This window comes from Theobroma umbraticum, unplaced genomic scaffold (assembly GCF_002168275.2).
Source record: "Theobroma umbraticum cultivar Fairchild unplaced genomic scaffold, ASM216827v3 scaffold_44.0, whole genome shotgun sequence".
Classification (NCBI taxonomy): domain Eukaryota; kingdom Viridiplantae; phylum Streptophyta; class Magnoliopsida; order Malvales; family Malvaceae; genus Theobroma; species Theobroma umbraticum.
In genome coordinates this window covers 9,038,830-9,051,932 of record NW_018397255.1, presented here as the reverse complement: position 1 = coordinate 9,051,932, position 13,103 = coordinate 9,038,830, and the positions used below count along the sequence as shown (strand labels likewise).

Below are 13,103 nucleotides of genomic sequence, written 5' to 3'. Positions count from 1 at the left end.
GAAGTTGGATTCATAGATTAAGTTTGTATGCAATGTCTCTAAATTGGGTCCATACCTCTTGAGGTTTTAATTTTTATGTATTATTTTTATTTTTTATTGGTAAAAGCCTATAGTTTATTTTGACAATGACAATTACTAATAAATTACATATTTTTTTTTTAAAAAAATGGTAACATTTATTTTTAATAAAGTCGGACAACAGGATAGATTGACCCAACGGCCTTTTAACCACCAACCAACTAAACAGCTAAACAGTGTATCAAAGCATATATACGTTCAGGAACAGAGAGGCACACAACCAAGAAATTATCTTTATCACCCCATGGCCTCTTCTGCTCTCCATCTCCCACTCTCCCCACCTTCAAGAGCCATTGCCGCCACCACCAACAATAACCCTTTTGATCCCCTTTCGTATTCTTCACAAGCCATCATCTCCTCTCCACCCCCTAATCCAACTCTCAGAACTCCCTCCATCCGTTCCCGCCTCAGCCAAATATGCCAACAAGGCCAACCCCATCTCGCCCGCCAAATTTTCGACTCAATTGCCGAACCAAAAACAGTTCTTTGGAACACCATCATCATTGGTTTTATTTGCAACAACATGCCCCAAGAAGCCCTTTTTCTCTATTCCCACATGAAGAATTCCTCCCCTCACACCAAATGTGACTCTTATACTTACTCCTCTGTCCTCAAAGCTTGCACTCTATTGCACAATTTACGCATAGGTAAAGCTGTTCATTGCCATTTTATTCGGGGTTTAACAAACCCCAGTAGGATTGTGTATAATGCTTTGTTGAATTTTTATGCTACTTGTTTGAGTTCTTCGGATAATAAGGAAATGGGTGGTTATATTAAGGGCTTTGACTATTCGAAACATGATTTGGTATGTGCAATATTTAATATGATGCGTAAGCGAGATGTTGTTGCTTGGAATACTATGATTTTGTGGTATACAAAAACGGAGAGATTTTTGGAAGCAGTTATACTGTTTAAGAAAATGATGAAAATGGGGATAAGACTTAGTGCAGTTAGTTTTGTTAATGTTTTCCCCGCTTTTTCCGGTTTAGAGGACTATAATAATGCTGAAGTTCTTTACGGTATGCTTCTCAAGTTGGGAAGTGAGTGTGTTGATGACTTGTATGTTGCTAGTTCTGCGATTTTCATGTTTGCAGAGCTTGGTTGCCTTGATTTTGCTAGGAAGATCTTTGACAATTGCTCACAGAGAAATATCGAGATTTGGAACACTATGATTGGAGGGTATCTTCAAAATAATTGTCCAGTTGAAGGAATTAAGCTTTTTCTTCAAGCTATGGAGTCAGAAACTGTTTTCGATGATGTCACTTTTCTCTCAGCTTTAAGTGCAGTTTCACAGTTGCAATGGTTGGACTTGGCACAGCAGCTACATGCCTATATAATTAAGAATTTAAGCAAATTGCCAGTTATTGTAGCCAATGCAATACTTGTCATGTATTCCAGGTGCAACTCAATCCACACATCATTCGAAGTTTTTGATAAGATGCCTGAAAGAGATGTCATCTCTTGGAATACTATGGTTTCTGCTTTTGTACAGAATGGGTTTAATGATGAAGGGTTGTTACTTGTATATGAGATGCAGAAGCAAGGTTTTTTGGTTGATTCTGTGACTGTAACTGCTCTGCTTTCAGCAGCATCAAATCTTAGAAACTGGAACATTGGAAAACAGACCCATGCTTATCTTCTTAGGCATGGCATTCAGTTTGAGGGGATGGATAGTTATATTATAGACATGTATGCTAAGTCTGGTTTGATTAGGAATTCACAACTACATTTTGAAAACAGCAATTCCTGCAATAGGGATCAAGCCACGTGGAATGCTATGATTGCTGGTCTTGCACAGAATGGGCTGGTTGAAGAGGCTATTGTTGTCTTTAAACAATTGCTCCAGCAAAATGTGATGCCTAACGCTGTTACATTGGCATCAGTTCTCCCAGCTTGTAGTCTAATGGGAAATGCAGATTTAGGTAAGCAACTTCATGGATTTTCTGTTCGTAATTTGTTGGACCAAAATGTCTTTGTGGGCTCTGCTTTAGTTGACATGTATTCCAAATCTGGTGCCATCAAGCTAGCTGAAAACATGTTTTTTGATATCCATGAGAAAAATGCTGTCACGTACACTACAATGATATTGGGTTATGGTCAACATGGAATGGGTGAGAGGGCTCTCTCGTTGTTTCGCTCAATGCAGGCATCTAACATTCAGCCTGATGCCATTACCTTTGTCGCAGTCTTATCAGCTTGTGGTTACGCTGGATTGGTTGATGAGGGCCTTCAAATATTTAGGTCAATGGAGAAAGAGTTTAAGATCCATCCCTCAACTGAGCATTACTGTTGTGTCACTGACATGCTAGGGAAGGTTGGAAGGGTGGTTGAAGCCTATGAGTTTGTTGAACAATTAGGTGAAGAAGGTAATTCTGTGGAGATTTGGGGATCACTTCTTGCATCTTGCAAACTTCACCAAAAATTTGACTTGGGTGAAGTTGTGGCCAAGAAGTTGCTTCAAATGGATATAAGAAATAGCATGACAGGCTATCATGTTTTGCTCTCAAATTTATATGCAGAGGAAGGAAACTGGGACAATGTTGACAGAGTGAGGAGAGAAATGAAGGAAAAGGGTATTAGAAAGGATGTTGGATGTAGTTGGATTGACGTTGCAGGTTGTGTGAACTACTTTGCTTCTAAGGACCAAGAGCACCCCCAATCTGATGAGATATATAAATTGTTAGGACTGTTCAAGAAGATGAAAGATGCTGATTATTAATAAATACTTAGAAGAATTCCTGTCTCCTTGGGATTTCTGAATTTGATGAGTGAAGAGGAACATAACTTGTGGATTATGATGGCACCTTAGGACTACAAAGGGGAGATAAACATCTTTTGGCTCTAGATACAGGCAAGTGGATCGGCTGGTGTATGTCTACTTTATTTGGGTTTGTTTTAAGGATATGTTACGTATTTTGGGACTGTTTCTCCAATTTGAAATTTTGGAGCTTTATTGATAAATGGGACTGGCTAAAATTTCTGGAGCAAATTAGTGCTTATTTGAGCAGGTTGTCAGTCTCTGGTGGCAGAATCCCTTGACATGGTGTTTTGTGTTTTACTCTAGCCTTGAAGACTGGGCTGGTTAGATTTCAAGCTGGTCAAATAATGAAATTGGGCTCATCTTTGTTGTTCAATTTTGTAACAAGCATCTCTCTCCTTAAGACACCTTAGGAGAGCTCAAGGGATGAGGCAAGAAAATTGTTAACAAGGTACGCATATGACTGAAAACAAGGGATTTCTCTTACGGAAGGAATCGACAACGTTGGTGTGATTATTAAATAAAGTATAGGGTGATATAGAAACACCATGGTTCTTTTGTAGGTTGTGTGTTCCCATCATAGGAACAGCCTGATATGCAGGTTGGATAAGGCATTTAATAAATAAGTTTCATTTTATCCTTTCATGTACAATGTATGAAACCTGTCTACACTGTGTCATAGTGGATTAAGCTAAGTAAACGTCAGGTTTTAGGATAGGAAAAAGCATTAGTGTTCAGAGGTCTTGGATCTACTTGTTGTCTGGTGAAATAGATGTGGGTCGAAGTTAAAAATTTTAATGCTGAATTTACAACATCCGCAAGGTTAGTGTTTAAGTAATTTATCCAGCCTGTAAAATTCGTAGCTGTATGTTATTGCCCTTTTGCATAACCATCGACTTCCCAGAGAGATATAGCAAACTTTCATAGGCAGCACCTCATACAGTACCTTGTCAATGAAACCTCACCTTTTAATTCTAGTATTTATTGCTTCCACGCTGTTGTCATGATCCTGTTTTCCACATTTGCAGGTAGCAAGTTCTAAGCTTTAATTCCAAGATTTAACTGAGAACATCAGCTGCCCTTTCTTTGTTTTCTATTGAAATAGAAGAGGGAAAAGCTTCCAATAAAGAGATGTGTTGAGATGGTTATGCTGATCCAAGAGGTAACTAAATGTTTTACTCATTAATACCTGTACATGGAATATGTATTCTTCATTTTCAGCGTATGGTAAATTGCTTTCAGTGATTTTTCCTTTTTTTATTACAAAAAGTAAAATTTTGAATTTTCCATTGATCATAATTTGGCATAGTGGGTTAATTTCAATAAATAAGCTATAGCATTTTGGCTGTGTATGTGTGTGTGTGTGTATGTTCAGGAATTCATTAATTCTTTTATTTTGTGCAATTGCTTAGGCTGGATGTTGGTGAAACTATATGATGACCTCTAAAGCACATTTGTAACACTTGAGAAAGATAGATAATTGCTGTGCAGGTTCTCTCATATAGATAGTACATCATTGCACAAAATGAGCTGGTCTAAACCGAAAAGACATTGCCATTTTCCTTCTTTCCTTTTGTAGCCTTCTTTTTATCATGTTATTTAGTATGAATGGAGTATTTTGAACTAATATACATAGCTAAAACGTTTAAACACTAGATCAAAGAGCATGTCTTTTTATTGTTATTACAGTCAGAGTACAAATCATGATTTGTTGGGGAAAGCAATGCGCAGGAAAGGCGTGTTCTATTTCTTTGTCTTTCCAGTTTTCATTGGGTGAACAAGTGTTTCTTATTTGAAAGCATTTTCTCTATACAAATTTGTTCAAAATGCAGGAGTACCGCATGCATCTAGTTAGTTGCCCAAAGGCCACCTTCTTCAATGACTACAGCTATACTATTGTGCCATAACAAGTTTTACTTTTGCAATCAAAGCTTAAGTTTAAATTTTGTAATTTCAACTTGACGTCATTGAAAACATGGGATTTCGTTTTACAATTTTTTAAAAGAGTCTGATTTCATTGTTATCATCTAAATACTTACACATGATTGTTTATATATAGAGTTGCAGCACAGTATATGACCTATCCCACTTTAATTCTTTGTAGTAATAAACAGTTTGCCATAATAATAGAAAGTGCAAACTTGAAGACGGCATGGAAATCTCCAATCTCCCATTTAGACAATGCACAGTCGCGAAGACTCTTTTTGGAAGCTTTGCCTGCCATGGGAACCATTTTTGTTTAGAGCCTTCAGCAATTATAATCTGTGCCAGTTTTGGGAATGTGTCATTGAGTGGGTATGTGTAACTTCTCTTTGTAGTGAGCTAAGAATCCAAAAGTAATCTATTTTTTGGAGCAATGTTGATGGTGAGTTTCAAACGTGCAACATCTGGCATATGTTGCCCTAAGTTGCACTTGGAAAGTGAAGTGATAGACTGGCTAGCATGTTGTAGATATTTCATAGCGAAGCTCAATTTCCCTCAACGTGTTCTTTAATTCTATTTCAGGATGCCTTTTCCTCAACTGAATAAAATTCTTGCAATGCTCTTGGGCTCAGAATAACTGGGCAATGACTTCTAGCATTTCTTTTAATCATGTTTCTCAACTGACTAAGCTTTGACGCACCTTAGTTATCATATTGAGAAGCACTTCAGATCTTTCTTTTTTTTTTTTTTATCTAGTTATGACTTCTAACTGAATGCGTTGGTTTTAGCCACCAGATCTTCACTAAAAAAGATTCTTTTTTATTTGTCGATAAGGTCTAGAAAAATCTCACACTTGCAACTTCCAAGGCTTTTCAAAACCACAAGAATGGACGGATAACGTACAATCAGACGTCCAAAAAACCCAGCAAAGAAATGACATCACACTCTTAACACTTATATTTATTGCCTTCAAAACTACATCAACCAAAAACCAAGAGGACCATATTTATCTCATCGTCGCTGTTACATCACTTTCTGTGCAAACGATGAAGAAGGCAGAGCTGGTATTCGTCCCAATGCCTGGAATGGGCCATTTGGTATCGACAGTGGCAGTGGCTAAGCTTTTGGTGGATCTCAATTCCAACCTCTCCATCACCGTCCTCATCATCAAGCCACCTTACGACCCAAATTTAACCGCCTACGTCGACTCTCTCATTGCCGATACCGATACCATCTCCACTCGCATCAAATTTATCAACCTCCCTCAAGATGAAACCCTACAAGGTATTCGTCCCAACAAGTTCATGACTACTGTAATACAAAGCCAGAGGCCCCACATAAAAGAGGCCGTCGCCAAGATAGTTCACTACTCCAGCTGCGTGCCCGACTCACCTCGACTCGCTGGGTTGGTTCTCGACATGTTTTTTACTGCTTTGGTAGATTTGGCTAACGAATTTGGTGTTCCTAGCTATGTTTTTTACACGTCGAGTGCAGCTTTCCTTGGCTTCCAATTTTACATGCAAGCTCTTCATGATGAGCAAAACGTTGACATCACCATGTTAAAAGGCTCGGACGCTGAGTTCACCATACCCTCCTATGTTAACCCAGTTTCTGCAAAATTCTTTCCCACCGTCATGCTCAAGCCCGAAACTGTAACTATGTTCCACGATATGTCAAGGGAGCTTAGGAGAGTCAAGGGTATCATGGTAAATACATTTTCAGAGCTTGAATACTATGCCGTCGACTCCCTTTCTGATGGTAACTACCCCGCGGTTTACCCTGTGGGACCAATATTGAATCTCAAGAGTGCAAGTGGGGTCCATAAGAATTCTGACATCATGAAATGGCTTGATGAACAACCTCTTTCATCGGTCGTGTTTCTCTGCTTCGGGAGCAGAGGGAGCTTTGGTGGGGATCAGGTGAAAGAGATTGCCAGCGCACTGGAGCAGAGTGGACACCGATTTTTGTGGTCCCTACGCCAACCCCCAGTCGAAGATATGATGTTATGCCCAACTGATTACGAGAACGTGGCAGAGGTGTTGCCCGAAGGGTTCTTAGAACGGACGGCCACGATTGGTAAGATAATTGGATGGGCCCCACAAGTGTCCATCTTGGACCACCCAGCGATTGGAGGGTTCGTGTCCCACTGCGGGTGGAATTCTACGCTGGAGAGTATATGGTTCGGAGTGCCAATGGCCACGTGGCCTCTTTACGCAGAGCAACAGCAGAATGCGTTTCAAATGGTGATGGAGCTGGGATTAGGGGTGGAGATTAAAATGGATTACAGGCAAGATTTTTGGTTCATCGATGAGGTCATGGAAATTGTGAGTGCTGAGAATATAGAGAGAGGAATCAGGTGTTTGATGGAGCACGATAGCGATGTTAGGAACAGAGCAAAGGAAATGAGCGAACACAGTAGGAAGGCTTTGATGGATGGTGGATCTTCGCACTCCATGTTATGTCGTTTCATCAACGATGTAATTGATAATATGCCATAATGTTTTAAAATATAAAAATTAATACAGTTATGAATGTATGTGTGAATGTTTATAATATCATGATTCAATATTTTAGATCATATCAGACCATTAACACATGTCAAATAGTTTAGCATGTCAGACATAAAAGTTTAATTTAATTTGAACTCTTATATTTATGTATATTTAGATTTAAATGTAAATTAAATTATATTAATATTACGATTTAATTCATCTAAATCAAATCCTTTAGTTATTTTTTATTTTATAAATCTATCTAGATAAAGTTATTAGCTTATAAATAAACCCTCACTTTATTTGTAAATACACATTAAAATAAGATCTTTTTACTTTATTAATATTTTTATCCACACGATTTTTTACTGTTTTAAGTTTTGATATCACTTAATTTTCATTATCATCATCACAAAGTCAAAGTTCAATTTCTCTAAGCATTAAAAGCAATTTCTTTAAGCTTTAAAAGTTTTAAAAAGATTTCAATTGTTGGTTTTTGATTTTTAGTTTAATTGAATTAGGAAAGTGATTTAATATCTTTTAGTGTTTTCATCCCTAAAAATTAACTTTAATGTGAATTTATTATCGTATAGTATATATTATATTTTGTCAGTGATTTAATATCTTTTTAGTGTTTTCATCTCTAAAAATTAATTTTAATGTGAATTTATTATCGTATAATATATATTATATTTTGTCTCTTATTTAATTAAATCGGAATGCGAATTTGTAATCAAGTAGTATATATAATATTTGGTCTCTTAATTTATTAAATTGGATTAAGCATGTAAATATATAAATAAGTATATATTATCTCTTTATTTAGATATTAGAATATAATTTGCTCAATGTATGATTTTTTTGTTTTAAATTTCAAATATAATTATATTTGTATATGTAAATTTATCTTTGATACTATGAGATTTTATATAAGACATTTGGAATTGAATATATGAAATTGACTTTGTATGATATTTATTTTATAACAAGTGAAAAATAATATACTTTAGGTAATCTGAAAGTACATTTTGTTTTGGATTTCATGTTTTTATACTTGAAAAAAATAATGAACGATTAATGAAAAATCATCATTATGGACGTAAGAAATGTCGACATAATAATTGTAATTGTAGCATTACAGTAATCATTAATCTAACAGTAGTAATACATTTAACCACAAAAAGTAGAAGAATACATTTAATCACAAAAAGTGGATGAGTACAATTAACCAACCGAAGTGGATGAATACTGAAGAGAAACAAGAAAAAGATAAAAATAGATAAAATAAAAAGAATATAAAAAATGTCTATCATCGATATAGTATGAAAGGCCATTAGTTACATACTTGTTTTACGCTGAAACATCTTATTGAACTTTATCAAATATCATTGAAAGTTAAGAAGAAAAAATATGTATTGAAATAAAGTTTGTTCAAGATGATTTTAACAATGGCTAAATTGATATAACACATTGAGATGTTGTTAATTTTTTTATTCACCATGAAAGAGGAATTGATCATCTGATTGATGATGTAAATATCCAAAAATAAAATTTCTTAATAGTTTGTTAATATGTTTTAGTATAACTTTATTATGAAGATGTTTATATGTTTTTGTTACGTTCAAATGATACGTTCGTATTATGCATATTAATAATAAATTTATATTTATAATTAACTTGCAAGTTTTTTACTATATATATATTTTATTTTAAAATATGAATATCTATCTGGTTCAATCGAAGATAAATAATGCATATATATGTCAACAGTGTTTCAACACATATTATATTTAAAGATAAAAGAAGTTGATGTCAATACAATATTTAGTAGTACAAGATTAATTGAGGCTCTGGAAGAGTCAATATTTTATGAACAAATTTTAAAAAAATTTATTAAGTTCTAAAGATATTTATCTAAATAGATATCACATTGAGATAATGAATGAAAGATATACTTAATATCTTTATATTACATCTATTATTTCGAGTAAGAAGTGTGTTAAAAAAATTACCTGCTATTTGAATCTAGATTGTATTACAAAATATAAGAATTATTGAAACATCTATTATTTCGAGTAAGAAGTGTGTTAAAAAAATTACCTGCTATTTGAATCTAGATTATATTACAAAATATAAAAATTATTGAAACTCATAGTATAATAAACTAAAAGCTTAGTAATGATTTTAATATTTGACATTATCGTTTAGATCATTTAAAATCAATAATGATACGAAAAATTATTAAAAATTCATGTGATCATCCATTGAAAGACTAAAAGATCTTTTAATTTGATGAATTCTTATATGTTACTTGCCCTCAAGCTAAATTAATTATAAAAAACATTAACTGAATTTTTTATATTTTTGAAATGTATTTAAGGTGATACATATATAGATCCTTATATTTATCATGTGGACTATTTAGATATTTGATATTTAAATAATTTTTAGGATGTAAAACACCTTATGGTGAGGGAAGAGATATTTTTTCCAAGCAGTGGAGCAAACTCCTACAGTTACAATAACAAGAATCGAAGCTATAGCAGCCATCTTGTATTTGAGCTTCAGGTTCACACACCCGTAGGATGAAAAGAAAGTAAAGGAATCTCAAGGGCTAGGTTTGCTTATCTGGAGCATTTCATTTGGAATTGTACGTGGAATTGCTGTCCAAGACCTACAAGGAGTCCAACCGCCTTGATCATAGTAGAATTGCTGAATGCCTCATCTGCTGAGCTTTTGATGCTTTAGTTGATCTGCTGAAAATTTCATGGGTCCAAAGTTGTAGGGTAGTATTAGGCTCTAAATAAATTTCTATGCTACAATTTTTCTAGGTGTTGGTGACATGTCTAGCCAAATGAGCATGATCATGGTCAAATTTATTAGGGATACAAATTTGCCATAGGAAAAGAAGAATGCAATATGCAATAAATTATCTTACCAAGATTTATAAAAAACATATTTTGGCAAGTTGACGTTTTCGGCTAGCTAATAGCTGTTTGCATTATACTTCTATTCCCAGTTTTTATGAGGTATGAAAAAAGAAAAAAAAGTGAGATGAAAAAAAAAGAAAAAAAGGAAAAATAATAATAAAATGCAAATTGAAATGAAACTTGAAGAATCGAGGGATATGATTTGGTCTAGCTTTGGGTCATTAATGGTTTTCCTTTTCTTTCTCTTTTTCAGGATGGAAATTGGGCTGAAAAGAAAGTTTGGAGAGGGGATAGGATTTAATTAGACAGATTACTGTGAGGGGATTAGGTTCGTGTATGTATTTTTGCTCTAGCCTCGATCAGCATTTAGGAACGAACTACTGTTGAGGGGTGGTCGATTTTATTTCTAGAGAGGGATTTAAAAGGGAAGAGGGGAGTGGGGAATAGGGTGGCTCATGAGATTTGGGGAGGTTCTGTCTACAATGTGTGTTTAATGTGTCATGAGTAATATCATGCAGATTAGGGTGGCTAGAAAGGTTAGGAATTTTGCAAGGAAACCCAAGAGAGATGACTGCTTTTATGATGCTTCAGAGTGAGATTCTTTTTTATCTTCTGGCCATCGAGGAACGTTCTTCGTAAATATATTGAACAAAAATTCCACTAAGCTCAACTGCTTGGAAAATCACACACGTTTGGCGTGAAAGGAATGATAAGATAGAAGTGAGGGAGGTGGCATTGGATTTAGCATGTGAGCAGTTAGGCAGTGTTTAGTTTGCTTTGGTGAATAAAGGCATATGCGGTTAGGGGGTGTTTAGTTTGCTTCATCGTCCTCACAAGATTAACTTGTTTTCGGACATCCGTATTGAATTAGATGTCTTGACAAGAGCTGGAGGGATGCAATTGATTCTCTCGGCTGGTTCTTCAATTGCGAGCTTGGGCTGAGCTTTTTTCAAGATTCCATCGTGTCCCAATTATCTCAAAATTGGACGGAATTGGGTTTTTTTTTTTTTGTCTTTTACTGTATGTACTTTATAAAGTTCACCATTATTTGGATTAGAACTAAAAGTAATAAAATTACGTATTTTTTTCATAAAAAAATCTAGTTAAATATTTAAACTTGAAGTTGAGAGTGGACAAGCCAAATTTAAGTAACTAGTCAAGTAACTGAAACTCTTTACTTATTGTATAGTTTTTTTTTTCTTTTTTTTAAGAAGAATGTTGCATCGATTTTAATATTTTGACCTTAATCTCAAATTCATATTCTAAAGATTTAGTGGGGCACCAATAAGCGAAATGTCTTTTATACTTAATTGTTGGATGACAAAGCAACTGGGTTCACTTCCATCCCCTGTTAACCAGTAAGAGAACAAATGATTCCATTGCATTTTCATTCATGTATGCCACCTAATAATTAAGCTATTATATTTTGGAACCACTAACGCAACATATATTAAAAAGGATAAATATAGTATATTTAATTTCTTTTCCACCTATTCATAACTCAAGCTTTCTTGGCATCTTCCAATACTTCCACCTTCAAGTCAAGACTTAGAAGGATCGAAAACCATCTGAAGACAAACTACAAAGCGCAGGACTTACTGTGGTGATTGGAACCCTTCTTTTTTTCACTCCTCATTAACCCGACGACCAACTTTTGATACCATGGACGAGTAGGATGAACGTAGAGATAAGATTGAAAGTATGATAATTTTCTACCAATTGCTCACGTCCTACACTTTTGTACTCGTCGTCTTCTTCCACCTGCACAGCTACTTCAGTAATGTATGTCAAATTTTGTGGCTTCAATTGTCATCAGTGGTGGCGGAGTCAGGGTTTTGACTTTACGACGAAGAGTTGTAAACAAAATAAAACAACTTAGATGAAAAAAATTCATATAAAAATTATACAAATAAATTTTTAAAATCATTTAAAAATTAATCTTAATAATATACAAATAAACAGCTTTAAGCCCTTACATTCAGGAGAGACATAAGACCAGCCCAAGAAGAAGAGCAACACTGACTCCTACTTGAAGCATTCCATTGTTTTGCAATTTTGGGTTCATGAAATCAGCAGCAAGCAGATCGACCAGCGCCATATATATTAAGATCCCAGCTGATGCCGCGTTGAAGATCCCTTCAATAATAAGGGCTTAAATTTTTAGCCCAGCTAGCCCGTTTAGGTCCGGTTTTAATATGAATTTAAATTTTTAAACCTGGCTCGTCCCATATTTTAAAAAAAATAGACTGATCCGATGAGCCAAGCTCATTTTGACAGGTCTAGATGCAGCTTGTGGTTTGAGCAAAATCATACATTTTGATATCTAGGTAAAATTATATAATAAATTCATATCATGATATATGGTTAAAGTATCTGAATAATTCATTATTTATGTATTTTCATCCATTTAGTCTTTGTATTCAAAATTTACCTCTCAATTTTAAGAATTAAAATAATTTAATCCCTCTACTAACGTCGGTCAATTTTATCATTAGAGGTGATGACGTGACAAATTTACTTATATGATAATGTCACATGATATTAAATTGTGACGTGGTTGTAGATGCCTCATTTGTTCGATTTTGTCTCAATAATAAAAATAAATAAAATAAAAACTAAAAAAATAAAAAATATAAATATAAATAATAAAAATTTGAAAAATAAAAAGAGAAAATGATAAGCAAAGATTTGAGTGAACAATCAAATGGAGTAATTTTTGAAATTCAAATTTTAAAAAGAGGAAGAAAATCTTAATCAATATCAACACTAAAACGAGTATAAATACCCGTTCATTAATCAAGAATCAACACAAAAGAAGGAAGAGGAAACCATAAAATTAGTAAAGAGTTTTTTTTTTTAATTTTTGAGTTTTTTGGGTTTTGAGATTTCAGAGTTACGATTCACCAGATTCAAACAATAATT

General features: G+C 34.4%; 2 protein-coding genes across 2 annotated transcripts; both read left to right on the top strand.

Moving 5' to 3' along the window:
- The first annotated feature begins 285 nt into the window (after positions 1–285).
- Positions 286–5,395, top strand: LOC110409391 (Tetratricopeptide repeat (TPR)-like superfamily protein). Its single transcript, XM_021418717.1, has 3 exons — positions 286–3,287; positions 3,865–3,998; positions 4,941–5,395. Exon 1 carries the CDS (start codon positions 323–325, stop codon positions 2,795–2,797), a length of 2,475 nt encoding a protein of 824 aa, XP_021274392.1. The 5' UTR covers positions 286–322; the 3' UTR covers positions 2,798–3,287; positions 3,865–3,998; positions 4,941–5,395.
- A 303-nt stretch (positions 5,396–5,698) lies between these two features.
- LOC110409392 (anthocyanidin 3-O-glucosyltransferase 6-like) lies at positions 5,699–7,365 on the top strand. The gene has a single exon (XM_021418720.2). The coding sequence runs from the start codon at positions 5,806–5,808 to the stop codon at positions 7,255–7,257; it is 1,452 nt and encodes a 483-aa protein (XP_021274395.1). The 5' UTR covers positions 5,699–5,805; the 3' UTR covers positions 7,258–7,365.
- The last annotated feature ends 5,738 nt before the right edge of the window (positions 7,366–13,103 follow it).